The sequence below is a fragment of the Symphalangus syndactylus genome, chromosome 14, assembly GCF_028878055.3.
Source record: "Symphalangus syndactylus isolate Jambi chromosome 14, NHGRI_mSymSyn1-v2.1_pri, whole genome shotgun sequence".
Classification (NCBI taxonomy): domain Eukaryota; kingdom Metazoa; phylum Chordata; class Mammalia; order Primates; family Hylobatidae; genus Symphalangus; species Symphalangus syndactylus.
Window position 1 is genome coordinate 115305548 of NC_072436.2, and position 15094 is coordinate 115320641.

Here is a 15094-nt window from a genome sequence, read left to right on the forward strand (position 1 = left end):
CACTCCAGCCTGGGTGACAACAAAGTAAGACTCCATCTCAAAAAAAAAAAAAAAGAAAAATTGATTGCAAAAAAATTGTTACACAATGTTTGCTGGTTTGGGCCACCACTGGGAATGGCTTTGTCTGTCTAGATGTTCGGATGCTGAGCACAGTCCACCCAGTTGGACTGCTCCATGTGTAGTACACACTGGCTGCCAGATTCAGGGTCTTACGGGAACAGCTTCAGCCACTGTGAACTCAGCAAGGGGCAGCAAGGGCATTCTGAAGGTTTAGAGCTCGGCATAAGGGACACTAACCCAGTCCCTAGAGCACCACCAGGAGCCTTACACAGCTGGCCAATAACAATTTTAATGTAAAAATAAGAACTCTAGAAGAAAACATGAGGAAAACTACTTTATAATCTCAAAGTAGAGAAGACCTTGCTAACCAAGGACACAAAAGCCACTAACCTTTTTTGAGACGGAGTCTCGCTCTGTCACCCAGGCTGGAATGCAGTGGCGCAGTCTAGCGTCACTGAAATCTCTGCCTCCCGGGTTCAAGCGATTCTCCTTCCTCAGCTTCCTGGGATTACAGACGTGCACTACCACGCTCAGCTGATTTTTATATTTTTAGTAGAGACGGGGTTTCACCATGTTGGCCAGGCTGGTCTTGCACTCCTAACCTCAAGTGATCCGCCTGCCTTGGCCTCCCAGAGTGCTGGGATTACAGGTAGTGAGCCACTGCACCTGGCCTCCAAACTGTTTTCTATATAGAGGTTATACTAATTTACAGTCCCATCAATAGCATATAAGCATTCCCTTTTCTGTGCATCCATGCGAACATCTGTTGTTTTTTGACTTTTTAATAACAGCCATTCCAACCAGTCTACGATGGTATCTCACTGTGGTTTTGATTTGCATTTCTCTGATGATCACTGATGTTGAGCACTTTTTCATGTTTGTTTGCCACTTGTATGTCTTGAGAAGTATGTGTTCTTGTCCTTTGCCTACTTTCTAATTCCTGGCCTCAAGTGATCCTCCTGCCTCAGCATCCCAAAGTGCTGGGATTACAGGTGTTAGCCACCACGCCCAGCCTTTGCTCACTTACTAATGGGTTTTTTTTTTCTTGTTGAGACCCTTGGAGATACTAAGTATTAGTTCTTTGCCAGAGACTTAATTTGCAAATATTTTCTCCCATTCTATAGGTTGTCTATTTACTCTGTTATTTCTTTTGCTGTGCAGAAGTTTTTTCATTTAATTAAGTCCCATTTGCCTATTTTTCTTCTTGTTGCATTTGCTTTTGAGGTCTTAGTCATATATTCTTTGCTTAGGCTAATATCCAGAAGAGTTTTTCCTAGGTTTTCTTCTAAGGTCTTCAGAGTTTCAGGTCTTATGTTTAAGTCTTTAATCCACTTTAATTTTTGTATGCGGTGAGAGAGGTACAGCTTCATTTTTCTATATATGGTTAGCCAATTTTCCTAGAACTATTTATTGAATAGGGTGTCCTTCCCCCACTGCATATTTGTCAACTTTATTGAAGATCAGTTGGTTGTAGGCAAGTGGCATTACTTCTGGGTTCTCTATTCTGTCCCACTGATCTGTGGTACAAAAATATGTGCAAGTACCACGCTGTTTTAGTTACTGCATGAGTAGCTAGGACCACAGGTGTGAACCATTATGCCCAGCTAATTTTTTTGGGGGGGATGTGGGGGGCAGGTACATTAGAGACGGAGTCTTACTATGTTGCTGAGGCTGGTCTCAAGCTCTCAAGCTATACTTTCCCCTCACTCTCCCAAAAGAGGCCTTGTAGTATAATTTCAAGTCAGGTAATGTGATGCCTCTAGCTTTGAAGAATCTTTGTTCATTACAAGGCATCATTAAGAGAATGTAAAGGTGAGTCAAACACTGGAAGAAGGTATGTGCATAAAAGAAAAGTCATCTGACTACAAAAAACTGTAAAGCTCTACATGGAAAAAATTTTATTAAAAACCGACGCCAAGCCAGGTACAGTAGCACATAGGTGTAGTCCCAGCTACGTGGGAGGCTGAAGCAGGGGGATCACTTGAGCCCAGGAGTTCAAGTCTAGCCTGGGCGACACGGTGAGACTGTATCTTAAAAAAAAAAAAAAAAATTTTTTTTAAGTCAAATGATAAAAACTGGGAAAAAGTATTTGTAATGTTGTAACACTATATCCATTTCCATAATATAGAGTTCTTACAAACCAACAGGAAAAAGATTAATTACATAATCTTAAAAACCAATAGGAAAAAGATTAATCACACAATCTAAAAGAATGCAGAGCCCACAAACATAAGGTCATAGGTAAACAAGTAGCTTTTAATCATGTGAAGAAAATACTTGTTTCCTCAATGAAAGAAATGTAAAGCTACAAGACACAAATTTTTAACTGCTGAAATAGTAAAAGAACAAAATGTTTCATGATATATTCTGTGAGTGTGTGGATATGAGTAAAAAGACATTCATTGTTAATGGAATGTAAACTGATTCAGCCTCCGTTTTTTTTTTTTTAAGTCTTGCTCTGTCACCTAGGCTGGAGTACAGTGGTGTGATCTTGGCTCATTGCAACCTCCACCTTCCGGGTTCAAGCAATTCTCCTGCCTCAGCCTCTGGAGTAGCTGGAATTACAGGGGTGCGCCACCATGCCCAGCTAGTTTTATATTTTTAGTAAAGACGGGGTTTCAACATGTTGGCCAGGCTGGTCTTAAACTCCTGACCTCAAGTGATCCACCTGCCTCGGCCTCCCAAAGTACTGGCATTACAGGCATGAGCCACCACGCCTGGCCAATTCGGCTTCTTTAGAAAATAATTGGGTAACACCCAAAAACACTCTGATTTACCCAGATCCTTTGACCCAGCAATTCCACTTATGTTACAGGAATATCCTACAAATATATGTGCGAATCTGCATAAAAGTATATACAAGTATATTCAGTGCACCATTAGCCACTGTAGAAGGAAATGAAAGCAATCTAACGTCCCTTTAGAGGTGACTGATACAATGAAGTATGAATATATCCAAATGATGACATATAATGCAACTGCTAAACAGAATGATAGCATTATTATATGTAGTAAGGAAAAATCTCCAAAACAGTTCATTGAGTTGCAAAAATGAGGTTCAGAACAATGGGTAAAATGTGCTACCGTTTATTTACATTGTGGAAAAGCAGGGATATATATTTATACTTGTATGCGCACAGAATTATCTGGAATATTTCAAGAAGCCTCTGAGGAGGGAGTTTGGAGGTCGGGGGCCAGAAGTAGGAGGGAATTTTTGTACCCTTCTGAAGCTCCTGGAAAAAAAAGTTAACAATGTACAGGTATTCTTTTCTAAAACAGGTAAACCAGGCAAGAGCAATGGCTCATGCCTGTAAACCCAGCACTTTGGGAGGCAGGAGGATCACCAGAGGCTAAGAGTTTAAGATCAGCCTGGGCAACATAGACCCCATCTCTACAAAAATTTTAAAAAGTCAGTTGGGTGTAGTGGCACACGCTTGTACTCTTGCTTACTCGGGAGACTGAGGCAGGAGGATTGTCTGAGCCCAAGAGTTCAAGTTTATGCTCGTGCCACTGCATTCTAGCGTGGATGACAGCAAAACCGTCTCTAAAAAAAATAAAAAATAGGCTGGGCACGGTGGCTCACACCTGTAATCCCAGCACTTTGGGAGGCCGAGGCGGGTGGATCATGAGATCAGGAGTTTAAGATCAGCCTGGCCAACATGGTGAAACCCCGTCTCTACTAAAAATACAAAAATTAGCCAGGCGTGGGCAGGTGCCTGTAATCCCAGCTACTCGGGAGGCTGAGGCAGGAGAATCGCTTGAACCCGGGGAGCAGAGGTTGCAGTAAGCTGGGATTGGGCCACTGCACTCCAGCCTGGGTGACAGAGTAAGACTCTGTCTTAAAATAAATAAACTTTTAAAAAAAAAAATCAGGGAAGGCCAGGCGCGGTGGCTCACGCTTGTAATCCCAGCACTTTGGGAGGCCGAGGCGGGCGGATCACGAGGTCAGGAGATACAGACCACGGTGAAACCCCGTCTCTACTAAAAACACAAAAAATTAGCCGGCGTGGTGGCGGGCGACTGTAGTCGCAGCTACTTGGAGAGGCTGAGGCAGGAGAATGGTGTGAACCCGGGAGGCGGAGCTTGCAGTGAGCCACTGCACTCCAGCCTGGGCGACACAGCAAGACTCTGTCTCAAAAAAAAAAAAAAAAAAAAAATCAGGCAAACCAAACAAAACACACATATCCTTTAGCCTAGAAATCCTAGATTTAGGACTCCTTCCAACAGAAATAAAAACACACATATATAGGCTATAAGCACAAAGACATTTATTGCATAATTTATAATGATAAAAACTATAAATATATCTTCATCAACAGGGGACTGTTTGGTTAAATATGGAATATAATATGGCTTCCTATCTACTGACTTAGAGAAATGCTCATGATGCAATATGCATAGTGTAATTCTTTTTTTTTTTTTTTTTTTGAGACAGGGTCTCACTCTGTCACCCAGGCTAGAGTAGAGTGACATGATCACAGCTCACTGCAGCCTCGAAGTTACAGTGAGCTATGATCAGGCCACTCCGCACTCCAGCCTGGGTGACACAGTGAGTACTCCGTCTCTAAATAAATAAATAAAAGGTTTCTTTACTAATTATACGAAGACTTCTGATCTCTGAAATGCTTGTTACCCAGTCACATGACTAAATGAAATGATGAATGATGTGACTCAATGAATGTAATGTGACAAATATGACATGTGAACTTTTTTTTTTTTTTTTTTTGAGACGGAGTCTTGCTCTGTCACCCAGGCTGGAGTGCAGTGGCGTGATCTCGGCTCACTGCAAGCTCCGCCTCCCGGGTTCACGCCATTCTCCTGCCTCAGCCTCTCCGAGTAGCTGGGACTACAGGCGCCCGCCACCACGCCCGGCTAATTTTTTTTGTATTTTTGGTAGAGACGGGGTTTCACCATGGTCTCGATCTCCTGACCTCGTGATCCGCCCGCCTCGACCTCCCAAAGTGCTGGGATTACAAGCGTGAGCCACCGTGCCCGGCCAACATGTGAACTTTTTAAAAGAAAAGCCATAAACAGGCCTGCTGAGGTGGCTCATGCCTGTAATCCCAGCGCTTTGGGAAGCCGATGCAGGCACATCACTTGAGGTCAGGAGTTCGACACCAGCCTGGCCAACATGGTGAAACCTCACCTCTACTAAAAATACAAAAAATGGTCAGGTGTGGTGGCGCATGCCTATAGTCCCAGCTACTCAGGAGGCTGAAGCAGGAGAAACGCTTGAACCCCGGAGGCGGAGGTTGCAGTGAGGTGAGATTACGCCACTACACTCCAGCCTAGGTGACAGAGCAAGACTCTGTCTCAAAAAAAAAAAAAAAAAAAAAAAAAAGAAAAGAAAAAGAAAGAAAGAAAGAAAAGCCATACATACGAATTTTCCTTATATTTATAACCAATCTGCTGACTCGATGAAATATTTAGTAGAGCTATAAATGGAAATTAGAATTTTTTAAAATACTGAGGGCCTGGTGTGGTGGCTCACACCTATAATCCCAGCACTTTGGGAGGCCAAGGCAGGAGGACCACTTGAGCCCAGAATTTGAGACCATCCTGGGTAACATAGCAAGACCTGTATCTACAAAAAAAAAAATTTTTTTTTAATTACCTACAGGCAGCAAGGCACAGTGGCTCATGCCTGTAATCCCAGCACTTTCGGAGGCTGAGGCGGGCAGATCATGAGGTCCGCAGATAGAGACCATCTTGGCTAACACAGTGAAACCCTGTCTCTACCAAAAATACAAAAAATTAGCTGGGCGTGGTGGCCGGAGCCTGTAGTCCAAGCTATTTGGGAGGCTGAGGCAGTAGAATGGCATGAACCTGGGAGGCAGAGCTTGCAGTAAGCCGAGACTGCACCACTGCACTTCGGCCTGGGTGACAAAGCAAGACTCTGTCTCAAAAAAAGAAAAAAAAGAAAAGAAGAGAAAAAAAGAAAAGAAAGGAGGGAAGGAAGGAAGAAAGAGAAAGAAAGAAAAGAAAAAGAAAAAGGAAAGCAAGAAAAAGAAAGAGAAAGAAAGAAAAGGAAAGAAAGAAAGAAAATAAATTACCCACAGGCCAGGCATTGTGGCTCATGCCTGTAATCCCAGCACTTTGGGAGGCCAAGGTGGGCAGATCACTTGAGCCCAGGAGTTTGAGATCGGCCTGGGCAACATGGCAAAACCCTTTCTCTACTTTAGACAAAAAATTAGCCAGGTGTGGTGTTACATGCCTGCAGTCCCAGCTACTAGGGAGGCTGAGGCAGGAGGATCACTTGAGCCTGGGATGTGGAGGTTGCAGTGAGCTGAGATTGCCCCACTGCACTCCATTCTGGACGATACAGTGTAACCCTGTCTAAAAAAAAAAAAAAAAAAAAAAAAAAAAATACCCAGGAGCCCTTCTAGCCCTAGCTACAGGTAGGCTGAGTCAGGAAGATAGGGAAGTTGGGAAGATCAGGAAGATCACTTGAGCCCTGGCAGTCTGAGGCTGCCATGAGCCATGATTGTGCCACTGTACTCCAGCCTGGGCAACATAAATGAGACCTTGTCACTAAAAAAAAATTATAAAACAGAAATAAGCAAACGTTCAGTGTAACATGTATTCCATTCTATGCTACATTTTGTTCATGCATTGAAGGGCATTTAGACTGAATATGAGGTGTACAAGTTTTTGTTTAAGCATTTTTTCTTTTTTTTTTTTTTTTTGACGGAGTTTCGCTCGTTGCCCAGGCTGGAGTGCAACGGCACCATCTCAGCTCACCGCAAACTCTGCCTCTCAGGTTCAAGCAATTCTCCTGCCTCAGCCTCCCAAGCAGTTGGGATTCAGGCACCCACCACCAAGCCTGGCTAATTTTTACAGTTTTAGTAGGGACGGGGTTTCACCATATTGGCCAAGCTGGTCTCAAACTCCTGACCAGATGTAATCCGCCCGCCTTGGCCTCCCAAGGTGCTGGGATTACGGGCGTGAGCCACCACACCCGGCCCTTAAACACTTTTTCAATTTTTTTGAACATATCCTTAGAAATGGAATTGCTGATCATATGATTTTAACTTGTTCAGGAACCTCAAACTGTTTCCCACAACAGCTGTACCATTTTACATTCCCTCCAGCAATGCATCAGAGTTCTAACTTCTTGACATCCTCACGAATACATTTTTTTTTTTTTTTTTAAGGAAATGGCTGTCCTACTGGCCATGAAGTGATATCTGACTGTGGTTTCAATTTGCACTTCTCTAATGATTCATGAGGCTGAGCATCTTTTCATGTGCTTGTTGGCATCTGCCATTCTTTGGAATGTCTATTCAAGTCCCACATCTTTTTTTTTTTTTTTTTTTTTGGTCTTGGCTTCTTCACAGGACAAGTTCTACCATACCCATTTTCTGAGTTGTCCTTTCATTGAGTTGTAAAAGTTCCTTCTATATTGTGCTACTAGATTGTCTTAGTCCATTTGGGCTGCTCTTATCAAATACCATAGAGTGGGTGGCTAATAAACAACAGAAATTCTCACTGTTCTGGAGGCTGGGAAGTCCAAGATCAAGGTGTTGGCAGACTCTGTCTGGTGAATGCCCACTTCCTCTGATGGCAGAAAGGACAGGGGGTTTCTCTCTTGGGCCTCTTCTTTTTCTTTTTTTAAAAAATTTTTTGTAGAGATGGAGTCTCACCTTGCTGCCCAGGCTGGTCTCAAACTCCTGGGCCCAAGCAATCCTCCTGCCTCCAACTTCCAAAGAGCTGGGATTACAGGCATGAGCCACCACACCTGGCCACATGGGCCTCTATCCTTATCCTTATGCACTAATCCCATCACCTTGCGGGTGAGGCCTTCACATATGAAATGGGTGGGGGGAGACATAAACATTCAGACAGCAGCATAGATTCTTATCAGGTATACCATTAACAAGTAGCTCCCATTCTGTGGGTTGTCTTCTCATCTTCTTGATAGTGTACTTTTACACACACAAGTTTTTAATCTCGATGAAATCCAATTCATTATTTTTTGTTGTTTCTGCTTCTAGTGTCATATCTAGAGTCTACTGCCAACTCCAAGGTTATAAAGATTTACCCTTGTTTTTTTTTTTTTTTTTTCTGAGATGGAGTTTCGCTCTTGTTGACCAGGCTGGAGCACAGTGGCGCGATCTCAGCTCACCGCAACCTCCGCCTCCCGGGTTCAAACGATTCTCCTGCATCAGCCTCCCGAGTAGCTGGGATTACAGGCACACGCCACCACGCCCGGCTAATTTTGTATTTTTAGTAAAGACAGGGTTTCTCCATGTTGGTCAGGCTGGTCTCAAACTCCTGACCTCTGGTGATGCCAAAAGTGCTGGGATTACAGGGGTGAGCCACCACGCCCGGCATACCCTTTTATTATTCTAAGAGTTTTATAGTTTTCACTCTTACATTGGGTCTTTGATCCATTCTGAGTTAATATTTGTACGTGGTATGAGGTAAGGGTCTAACTTCATTCTTTTGCGTGTGATATCCTGTTATCCCAGCTCCATTTGTGGAAGACACTACTCTTTCACCATTGACTAGTCTTGGCATCCTTGACAAAATCAGTTGCTCATAAATGTAAGGGTTTATTTCTAGACTCTCAATTCTCTTCCACTGACAGGACCACACAGTCTTGATTACTATAGCTTGTAATAAGTTTTGATATAAGGAAGTACATTCTTGAAAAAGAACAAAGCGGCTATTTGCATTTTGGGTATTAGGAGCCCCTTGCAATTACATATGAATTTATTTATTTATTTATCTAATTCATTTATTTATTTGAGACAGAGCCTCACTCTTATCACCCAGGCTGGAGTGCAGTGTTGTGATCTTGGATCACTGCAACCTCCATCTCCTTTTATTTGAGACAGTCTCACTCTGTTACTCAGGCTGGAGTGCAGTGTTGTGATCTTAGATCACTGCAACCTCCATCTCCCGGGTTCAGGGGATTCTCCTGCCTCAGCCTTCCAAGTAGCTGGGATTACACGCACCTGCCACCACGCCCAGCGAATTTTTATGTTTTTAGTAGAGACGGGGTTTCACCAGGTTGGCCAGGCTGGTCTGGAACTCCTGACCTCAAGTGATCTGCCTGACTCGGACTCCCAAAATGCTGGGATTATAGGCGTGAGCCACCGCACCCAGCCAATTCCATATGAATTTTAACATCAGTTTTTCCACTTCTGCAAAAAAATTAAAAGGTTGTTGGGATTTTTATAGGGATTATGCTGATAGATGCTTTGGGGGAGTTTTGCTGTCTTAAAGCTCTCTTAAATTTGTCTAGCATAACATACAGAGCAAAATCACACAAAGGCAGCAGTGGCAGGCAGCACACTGAGAGAAATGCAGTGTAACTCATCTCGAATAACTTTTGTATACTTATACATGTAAAACAGTTATTTCCTCTCCTGATTTCACCAATTTTAGCAGTCTAGAAAATGTGATTATACGATAGTAAACAAAAGTTAACATGACCAAAGAACTGAGAAGACAATTCTTTCCTTGTTCAATCTGCCATCTCCCCAACCCCTGTCAAGATAAAGGAGAGGGAGGCGGACAGGTTATGGCTTTACAATTTATAATCAAACCACAGACCTGGGATAAGGGCCCTTCAGTTCATCCTCCGAACTGTTTAAAACATTAACTTGGTGGAAGATGCCAGAAGCTTTCAAAAAGGAAATATTCCAGGAGGGTGAGGAGGTTATAATCACAGCATCTTCAACCTTTGCCTTTTTCCCCTGAACCCAAAAATTACCGACTCCTATGAACTGGGAAAACAGCACATCTATTTGGAATAACACAATTTTTTCATGTACTTCTGTATCCATTCTCTCTTTCAGATAAACCCTGTAAAGTTTACCAAACACAAGGACTGTCTGCACCTTTTAGTATCTAACATCTTCTTTCATCTCCCTGGTTGTTCTGACAGTGCAGTGGGTTTCCGCCTCAAATGCTGACAGGGAACACACAATACTATTCCTACTGAAATAACATCCATCTAGTAACACTGTTTCTGAACACTGCCCCTCAACTTAGTCATACTGGGTGACTTCTAAGAGCATGAACCCCAGGGCTTCTGCTGGAGTAACAATCACAATAGGGTCCAGGACAAGGCGGCTCCCATTGTTCACCTTGGGCCCAAAGAAGCAGCTGCCCCAGTTCTGTATGGCTTTGTTCCTCGAAGGGAGGAATTATGTATAATTGGAAATCCCATGCACCACCCTGACCCAGCTCTTGCCATCTCTCTTATACTTAGCCTACAGTGTTTGTTCAGTTGGTGCTGGTTAAATGCAGTGCTTCTCAATTTAGAGACCATCAGAATCATCTGTGAAACTTTCAAAAGACACAGGTTGAAAGATTTATTCAGTAGGCCTAAGAGTAGTGTCTCAGCCTTTCCAATTAAAAAAAAAAATTCCACAGGTGATTCAGTTGAGAACCTCAGGTTTAAGAAAACTCTCTTTTCTAAACCACACTTCAACTAATTTATTTTATGTAAATAAATAATATAGCCAGATTTGGGGTTGGGGGAGGGAGGTAGAAAAGACTTTCTTCACCAGGACTCTAAGAGATTTAAATCCTAAATAGGAAACAGGCACTTCATTTTCAGTCTGACTGGAAAACAGTAATTTCTACCATTACAACTATCCTTCGTATCATCCCAGCCATGTCCATGTTTATTAGCTGTTTAAAAAAATTTTCTGTATCATATGATATTTTGAAATCTTAAAAATCTTGCTGGCAGGGAGATTGCTTCTCCAAGGGCTAATTCCTCAAGATAGTCAACAACTTACTTGGGAGCATGCCTCTCACAGGCAAGTCAACCTCCCCCTTTACCTAACTCTCACACACCAAGCCACTATTTCTCCTGCCCTAAATCATCCATGGCCAGGTACCAAGCAACTAGAGACCACCCAAAGGCAAAGCCTGATGGAATTATTTAAATTGTTCAATCCTAAAATGTTTACTCCGCCCTGACTTGCTATTCCTACGGAACCCCATAAAGGCTCTGGCCTAGACTTTCTCCTTGTTCCTATTTCTTCCTCCTAACCAAAAGCTGATGCCTCCCCTGTGGCTCTGAACGTGGTGGCATGCTTCCTTTTCTTGAGAAATGTAAGTAAGAAATTATTTCAGGCCAGGCGCGGTGGCTCACACCAGTAATCCCAGCCCTTTGGGAGGTCCAGGCAGGAAGATCGCCTGAACTCAGGAGTTCAAGACCAGCCTGGCCAACATGGTGACACCCCGTCTCTACCAAAAATACAAAAAATGACGCTGGGTGCGGTGGCTCACGCCAGTAATCCCAGCACTCTGGGAGGCCGAGGCGGGCAGATCACGAAGTCAGGAAATCGAGCATCCTGGCTAATATGGTGAAACCCGTCTCTACTAAAAATACAAAAAATTAGCCAGGTGTGGTGGCGGGCACCTGTAGTCCCAGGTATTCGGAAGACTGCGGCAGAGAATGGCGTGAACCTGGGAGGCAGAGCTTGCAGTAAGCCGAGATCACACCACTGCATTCCAGCCTGGGCGACAGACCGAGATGTTGTCTAAAAAAAAAAAAAAAAAAAAAATTAGCCAGGTGCGGCTGCGGGTGCCGTAATCCCAGCTACTCGGGAGACTGAGGCAGGAGAATCGCTTGAACCAGGGAGGTGGAGGTTGCACACACCACTGCACTCCAGCCTGGGCAACAAGAGCCAAACTTCGTCGAAAACGAAGCAAGGAAGAGAAGGAAGGAAAGAGAAATTATTTCAACAGCAATGGCCTCTCCATGTCGTCACTCAGTCTCCTCTATAAATTCAAGTCCCAAGACACCCTGCCCTACCCATGCCTCTGAGCTGCTCATCATTCTTGTTCTGTCTACTTTATCCAGTTGGAAACCACATTACAAACTAACTTACATTTCCAAGCCAAAGAGCAAGTAAACACCTCCTAAATCCTTCATCAAGGAAAACCTCTTGGAAGGTCTTGAAGCTCAACATTCAGAATTCAATGTAGTCTTACCCAGTAATTCCACTCCTAGAACACAAAAACTTGTGTTATGAACACGAATGTTCATAGCAGCATTATTTCTAACAGCCAAAAAGTAAAATCATCCATATGCCCATCACCTGATAAATGGATAAACAAAACATGGTCTATCCAAACACGTGATTATGCAGCCATGAAAAGGCATGAAGTACTGATTCATGCTACGTGGATGAAATCTTGAAAACATGCTTAAGAAAAGCCCAGCAGAAAAAGCCAAGTATCACATCATTCCATTTACATAAAATGTACAGAATACGCAAAACCACAGAGACAGAAAGCCGATTAGTGATTGCCAGGGGATGGGGTCGGGGGAATTGCGGAGTGACTACTAATGGGTACGGCAGGTTCGATTTGGGGTTTTAAAACGTTTTGGAATTAGCGGCGATGGCTGCAAATCCCGTGAACGTACTGAAAACCACTGAATGTACACTTCAAGTGTGCATTTTATGATATTTTATCTTTTAAAAAAACATATCGTTTGCCCTGCAAACCGATTCCTTTACACTTCTCCTGTGTTCATTATTTCAGTGACTGGACGCACACTACTCAGATGTTAAGGCCAGAAACCCGCAAATCGTTAACAATTGGGTCTTGACTATGCTCGATATTTCTCCATTCTTTTCGCTCCACTTCCTAATTCCAGCCGCTCTCATTTTCATCTAGATTATGTAATAGCCTCCTAATGGGGGTCCTGGCCTCATCTATTTTCACTGTAATTAGGCCTTTAAAAACAAAATCTTACTCCAGGCGTGGTGGCTCACGCCTGTAATCTCAGCGCTTTGGGAGGCCAAGGCGGGAGGATCTCTTGAGGCCAGGGTTCGAGACCAGCCTGGGCAACATAATGAGATTTTCCCCCCCCCCACCCCCCACCCCGCTGCCCGTCTCTACTTTAAAAAAAAAAGCCGGGAGCGGTGGCTCACGCCTGTAATCCCAGCACTTTGGGAGGCCGAGGCGGGCGGATCACCTGAGGTCAGGAGTTGGAGACCAGCCTGGGCAACAGAGTGAAACCCAGTCTCTACTAAAAACACAAAAATTAGCCGGGCGTCGTGACGGGCGCCTGTAATCCCAGCTGCTTGGGAAGGTGAGGCACAAGAATCGCTCGAACCCGGGAGACACAGGTTGCAGTGAGCCAAGATAGCGCCACTGCACCCCAGCCTGGGCAACAAGAGCAAAACTCCGTCTCAAAAAACAAACAAAAAACCTTCAATGGCTCCCGATGACCCCAAGTTGAAGCTCAAAGGCTTAATACGATGTGTAAAGTCCCACAAATGCCAAGTCGTGGCAAACCTCTGCCACCTTTCCCTCAGGCCCTGGCTGCCTTCACGCTAGTCCTGCAGAAGAGCTCGGACATCTGCCGCAGGCCGCTGCAGCGCGGTATAATCCCCTCTTCAGGTAGCTAACCCTCCCCGACCTCCAGGCCTCGACTCTCACGCCACCTCACCCGAGAAGAAGCTTCCAGGGCCCCCAGGCCAGATTTGGTGCCTCTCCCGGTCCCCCTCACCCTGTCCACTGTCCGCTCCACAGGCAGGTATGCCCAGAGGGGGCCGCCATTGTATCCGCGAACATTTCCTGAGCGAGCTGGGGAGGAACCAGACTTTATCTCAAAGCTGCCACCGTGCCCTAAACTCGCCCTTTTTCTCAACAACTAATACACTCCACCTGAAGCAAGCGCCGCTTCCGCCTGGCCCCGCCCCCTGCCGACCGGAAGCGCTGGCCGCCACGGGCCCGCGCCCTGCGCCGCAGAGGAAGACGGGAAGCGAGGCGGCCGCACCACCGCGCGCGCCCGCTCTGCGCCTGCGCGCAGGCAATTCTCCGCGGGGGCGCGGGCGGCGCATGCGCAGGCGCGCGAGTCTCCGTTAAGAAGGTGCCGCGGCGGCGCCGGAGGTAGGAGGAGCCGGGCTGTGGGGCTAGGAGTCTGCACCCGGGAGGCGGAGGTCCTGTCATTTCGGGCCATTCTCGCTTTCCTAAAGGAGAGGAACCTTTGTCGCCCGTCTCCCTCGCTGGCTCCGTGGCCTCGGCAGGCCCGCAGCCCCGACGGAGAGGCAGGAGTCGCGCTCGGGTGGAGAGGGGCCGGGGCCCGCCTGGAGGGAGGAGGGTGGCGGATCCGGATCCCTACGGTGGCCTCGGTCCGGGTCAGTCCGGGGATCGGGGTTCTCCGTCTCACTTTAGAGCCGTTAGAGTCTTTGGCAGCCCTTTTCCCAGACGAGGAACCCCTCAGCCCCTTTTCGTAGGTCGCCGGGTTGGGGGAAGCGGGAGGGTCCGCCCCTTACGGATCCATTCATTCATCCCGCGCCTGCTGTGAGCCGTGCGCTGCGGTAGGTACGAAGCGAGGACGCACAAGTCCCCTTCCCTCTGGAAACCTGCACGATCCGTTATGTCATTCAGTAAATCTTGATTGGGCACCTATAGGAGGAGATAGACTGTTGTGAGGTTCATATCAGCAGAGATGCGGAGATCAACACAGCTGTGGAGGGTGGAATTTGTTCCAGCCGCTCCCCGCATCCAACAAGATAAAATTCACTTTGCCTAGCCTGACCTTCCAGGCCCTTGTGAGCCGATCCTTGCCTCTCCCCGCAGCCTTTTCTCCTACACCTTTCTCTGTACTCCCATTATACCGAACTCTTTGCAATTCATGAATTCAACAAGTAGTTGTGGAGCACTTATTTCAAGTCAGGCACCGGATCAGCCAAAGAGGTTGCAAAGTAAAATACATGGATCTCTACCCTCCTGAAGTGTTGAGCTTAATGGGGGACGAATAATAAGCCGATGAATAAAAATACAAGAGCGGATAGTTTGGAACCACACTTCCTAGGTTTGATCCCAGCCCTGCCACTTTGAAAGCTGTTCCTGAACTGGCTTTGAGCCAGTTCCTTATTCTGTTTGAGCGTGTTTTCTTGCCGTAAAGAGAGGATGACAAGAGATTCCACCATATAGGCTTCTTGTAAGGATTAAATAAGTTTGACTTGAAAAGCAATTGGAACAGTGCTTGGCACACAGTAAGCATTCATAGATATTGTCTGTTTCATATGATTATAACCTATGACAG

The 15094-nt window shown here is 45.4% G+C and overlaps 2 protein-coding genes across 10 annotated transcripts in view; one reads left to right on the forward strand and one right to left on the reverse strand.

The window, feature by feature from the left end:
- The window catches only part of DNASE1 (deoxyribonuclease 1), a 55387-nt gene extending 41470 nt beyond the window's left edge, over positions 1-13917 (reverse strand). For 4 of the 5 annotated variants that reach the window (XR_010115816.1, XM_063618320.1, XM_063618319.1 and 1 more), the window contains exon 1: positions 13708-13917. Coding sequence is in view for 3 of the 5 variants with exons in the window: in XM_063618320.1 (XP_063474390.1) it covers positions 13708-13883 (176 nt within the window). In the remaining 2 variants the exon portion in view is untranslated. Of the gene's footprint in view, positions 1-450; positions 2091-11918 lie in introns of all 5 variants that reach the window. The other variant, XM_055242437.2, reaches the window with a different exon arrangement.
- SLX4 (SLX4 structure-specific endonuclease subunit) overlaps positions 13865-15094 on the forward strand; it is a 30467-nt gene continuing 29237 nt past the window's right edge. For 2 of the 5 annotated variants that reach the window (XM_063618268.1, XM_063618269.1), the window contains exon 1: positions 13865-13932. The gene's annotated coding sequence lies outside the window, so the exon portion shown is untranslated. The other 3 variants (XM_055242417.2, XM_055242416.2, XM_055242418.2) reach the window with 2 other exon arrangements.